Source organism: Cherax quadricarinatus, chromosome 13 (assembly GCF_038502225.1).
Source record: "Cherax quadricarinatus isolate ZL_2023a chromosome 13, ASM3850222v1, whole genome shotgun sequence".
Classification (NCBI taxonomy): domain Eukaryota; kingdom Metazoa; phylum Arthropoda; class Malacostraca; order Decapoda; family Parastacidae; genus Cherax; species Cherax quadricarinatus.
In genome coordinates this window covers 45,001-50,000 of record NC_091304.1, presented here as the reverse complement: position 1 = coordinate 50,000, position 5,000 = coordinate 45,001, and the positions used below count along the sequence as shown (strand labels likewise).

The window sequence follows — 5,000 nt, the reverse complement described above, 5'->3', positions numbered from 1 at the left end:
CAGAGGGGTACACCAACAAGTGTTGGATGACATACACACAGGTGAGGAGGTGAAGAAGCTAAGTGACCTTGATACCTCAAAGGAAATGGGACTGGACAACATCTCCCCGTGGGTCCTTAGAGAGGACGCAGAAACGCTGTGTGTGCAACTAACCACAATCTTCACCACAGCCCTTGAAACTGGGCAACTACCTGAGGTATGGAAGACGGCAAATGTAGTTCCCATTTTTAAAAAAGAGACAGAAAATAGGCACTAAACTATAGACCAGTGTCACTGACGTGTATAATATGCAAAGTCATGGAGAAGATTATCAGGAGGAGAGTGGTGGAGCACCTGGAACGGAACAAGAGTATAAACGACAACCAGCATGGATTCATGAAAGGCAAATCCTGTGTCACAAACCTTCTGGAGTTTTATGATAAAGTAACAGAAGTAAGACACGAGAAACAGGGGTGGGTTGATTGCATTTTCTTGGAATGCAAGAAGGCCTTTGACACAGTTCCTCACAAGAGTATGCAAAGTCATGCATACTCAGGGCACTGCAATGGATCAGAAAATACCTGACAGGGAGGCAAGAACGAGTCATGGTATGTGATGAGGTATCACAGTGGGCACCTGTGACGAGTGGGGTCCCAAAGGGGTTGGGTCCTAGGACCAGTGCTATTTTTAGTATATGTGAATATCATAATGGGAGGGATAGACTCAGAAGTGTCCCTGTTCGCAGATGATGTGAAGTTAATGAGAAGAATTAAATCAGATGAGGATCAGGCAGGACTTCAAAGAGACCTGGACACGTGGTCCAGCAACTGGCTTCTAGAATTTAACCCTGCCAAATGCAAAGTCGTGAAGATTGGAGAAGGGCAAAGAAGGCCGCAGACAGAGCATAGGCTAGGTGGCCAACGACTACAAACCTCGCTCAAGGAGGTGAGTATAACACCGAACACGTCTCCGGAAGCACACATCAACCAGATAACTGCTGCAGCATATGGGCGCCTGGCAAACCTGAGAATATCCGCTACCTTAGTAAGGAATTGTTCAAGACACTGTACACCGTGTACGTCAGGCCCATACTGGAGTATGCAGCACCAGTTTGGAACCCGCACTTGATCAAGCACGTCAAGAAACTAGAGAAAGTGCAAAGGTTTGCGACAAGGTTAGTTCCAGAGCTAAGGGGAATGTCCTATGAAGAAAGGTTAAGGGAAATCGGCCTGACGACACTGGAGGACAGGAAGGTCAAGGGAGACATGATAACGACATATAAAATACTGCGCGGAATAGACAAGGAGGACAAAGACCGGATGTTCCAGGGAGGGGACACAGAAACAAGAGGTCACAATTGGAAGCTGAAGACTCAGACGAGTCACAGGGAGATATTAGGAAGTATTTCTTCAGTCATAGAGTTGTCAGGCACACACACATACACACACACACACATATACACACATACACACACACATACACACATACACACATACACACATGCACACACACATACACACATACACACATACACACATACACACACACATACACACACACACATACACACACACACATACACACACACACATACACACACACACACATACACACACACACACACACACACACACACACGGAAGTTGAGACAAAACTTGCGTAAGAAAAAACAACAGAAACAATTTAGAAATTTAAAAAAATGGGAGAAAAATACAGGATATAAACGACGGCGGGGGAGGGGCAGGGGGAGGGGCAGGGAGAGGGCTGGGGGAGGGGCAGGGAGAGGGGAGGGGAGGGGCAGGGAGAGGGGAGGGGGAGGGGAGGGAGAGAGAGAGGGAGGGGAATGCAGGAGGGAGAAAGAAATATCAAACCCGTATGGGCCAGTGAGATCGTGAGGGAGGCTCCCTCACTCCCTTCCCTCCTCCCTCCCTCACAGACGGGGGGGAGGGAAGGGTAGACTAAAATCTCAGTGTAGTTAACAGTGTCACTGCCATGACACTGTTAACTACACTGCCAGGTCACTGTTAACTACACTGCCAGGTCACTGGTCCATCACTCCAGAGGTCACTGTTAACTACACTGCCAGGTCACTGTTAACTACACTGCCAAGTCACTGGTCCATCACTCCTGAGGTCACTGTTAACTACACTGCCATGTCACTGGTCCATCACTCCTGAGGTCACTGTTAACTACACTGCCAGGTCATTGTTAGCTACACTGCCAGGTCACTGGTCCATCACTCCTGAGGTCACTGTTAACTACACTGCCAGGTCACTAGTCCATCACTCCTGAGGTCACTGTTAACTACACTGCCAGATTACTGTAAACTACACTGCCAGGTCACTTGTCCATCACTCCAGAGGTCACTGTTAACTACACTGCCATGACACTGTTAACTACACTGCCAGGCCACTGGTCCATCACTTCTGAGGTCACTTTTAACTACACTGTCAGGTCACTGATCCATCACTCCAGAGGTCACTGTTAACTACACTGCCAGGTCACTGTTAACTACGCTGCCAGGTCACTGTTAACTACACTGCCAGGTCACTGTTAACTACCCTGCCAGGTCACTGTTAACTACACTGCCAGATCACTGATCCATCACTCCAGAGGTCACTGTTAACTCCACTGCCAGATCACTGGTCCCTCACTCCTGAGGTCACTGTTAACTACACTGCCAGGTCACTGGTCCATCACTCCAGAGGTCACTGTTAACTACACTGCCAGGTCACTGGTCCATCACTCCAGAGGTCACTGTTAACTACACTGCCAGGTCACTGGTCCATCACTCCTGAGGTCACTGTTAACTACACTGCCAGGTCACTGGCCCATCACTCCTGAGGTCACTGTTAACTACACTGCCAGGTCACTGGTCCATCACTCCAGAGGTCACTGTTAACTACCCTGCCAGGTCACTGGTCCATCACCCAGAGGTCACTGTTAATCACACCTGCCAGATCACTGTTCCATCACCCGAGATCACTGTTAACTACACCGCCAGGTCACTGGTCCATCACCCAGGTCACGCAACTACACTGCCAGGTCACTGGTCCATCACTCCTGAGGTCACTGTTAATTACACTGCCAGGCCACTGGTCCATCACTCCTGAGATCACTGTTAATTACACTGCCAGGTTACTGCTCCATCACCCCAGAGGTGACTGTTAACTACACTGCCAGGTCACTGCTCCATCACTCCAGAGGTCACTGTTAACTACCCTGCCAGGTCACTGGTCCATCACTCCTGAGGTCACTGTTAACTACACTGCCAGGTCACTGATCCATCACTCCAGAAGTCAATGTTAACTACACTGCCAGGTCACTGTTAACTAAACTGCCAGGTCACTGATCCATCACCCGAGGTCACTGCCAACTACACTTGAGGTCACTGGTCCATCACTCCTGGAAGTTACTGTTAACTACACTGCCAGGTCACCTGTCCATCACTCCTGAGGTCACTTAACTACACTGCCAGGTTACTGTTAACTACACTGCCAGGTCACTGGTCCATCCCTCAAGAGGCCACTGTTAACTACACTGCCAGGTCACTGGTCCATCATTCCACAGGTCACTGTTAACTACACTGCCAGGTCACAGGTCCACCATTCCACAGGTCACTGTTAACTACACTGCCAGGTCACTGGTCCATCACTCCTGAGGTCACTGTTAACTACACTGCCAGGTCACTGATCCATCACTCCAGAGGTCAATGTTAACTACACTGCCAGGTCACTGTTAACTACACTGCCAGGTCACTGATCCATCACTCCAGAGGTCACTGTTAACTACACTCCCAGGTCACTGGTCCATCACTCCTGAAGTTACTGTTAACTACACTGCCAGGTCACTCGTCCATCACTCCTGAGGTCACTTAACTACACTGCCAGGTTACTGTTAACTACACTGCCAGGTCACTGGTCCATCCCTCAAGAGGCCACTGTTAACTACACTGCCAGGTCACTGGTCCATCATTCCACAGGTCACTGTTAACTACACTGCCAGGTCACAGGTCCACCATTCCACAGGTCACTGTTAACTACACTGCCAGTCATGCAGGTCCATCATTCCACAGGTCACTGTTAACTACACTGCCAGGTCACAGGTCCACCATTCCACAGGTCACTGTTAACTACACTGCCAGGTCACTGGTCCATCATTCCACAGGTCACTGTTAACTACACTGCCAGGTCACAGGTCCACCATTCCACAGGTCACTGTTAACTACACTGCCAGGTCACAGGTCCACCATTCCACAGGTCACTGTTAACTACACTGCCAGGTCACAGGTCCACCATTCCACAGGTCACTGTTAACTACACTGCCAGGTCACTGGTCCATCATTCCACAGGTCACTGTTAACTACACTGCCAGGTCACTGGTCCATCACTCCACAGGTCACTCCCCCCATCCCTCTCTTCCTTCCCAAAGGTACGGAACACAGAGTTCAGTTAAATTACGTACCTTTGATGTACCTTTGATGACTTCCAAGAGTTTTTCTACTCCTGGAGCCCGGACATGGGCCAGGCTTGTCTCTTGCTTGCCTGGCAATTTGGTTGTTGCTGCTGGTGACCTGCTGACTCACATATCCATCACCGCCTGGTTGATCTGGCACCTAGTGAAGGTACTTGGCCAGTTTCCTCATGAAGACTTATACACTTGTCCCAGCAGTGTTTCTGATATCTTCTAGTAAGATGCTGCACGGTCTGAGGCCACGTATGTTGATACAGTTTACCAAGGTTTACTAAGAGATATGGAGAGGCCAAAGCCAAGTGTGCAAGAGCATGGAAAAAGTACAGAAGGCAAAGGGCCCAGGAAAACTGGGAGTTGAGTCGAAGAGCCATAAATGAATTTGTATGGATAAGGAAAGAACCCCAGTGTCAATATGAGAATGACAGAGCATCAAAAGCCAAATCTAACTCAAAGTTGGTATACAGCCACATCAGGAGGAAAACAGCAGTCAAGGATCAGGTAATCAGGTTGAGAAAGAAAGGAAGGGCTCTCACAGGGATTGACCAGGA

At 49.1% G+C, this 5,000-nt stretch overlaps 1 protein-coding gene across 1 annotated transcript in view; it reads right to left on the bottom strand.

The window, feature by feature from the left end:
• LOC128688586 (uncharacterized) overlaps positions 1–5,000 on the bottom strand; it is a 140,267-nt gene that overhangs the window by 132,533 nt on the left and 2,734 nt on the right. Inside the window, exon 2 of the mRNA XM_070084758.1 lies at positions 4,444–4,552. Coding sequence (XP_069940859.1) covers positions 4,444–4,552 — 109 coding nt within the window. The remainder of the gene's footprint in view (positions 1–4,443; positions 4,553–5,000) is intronic.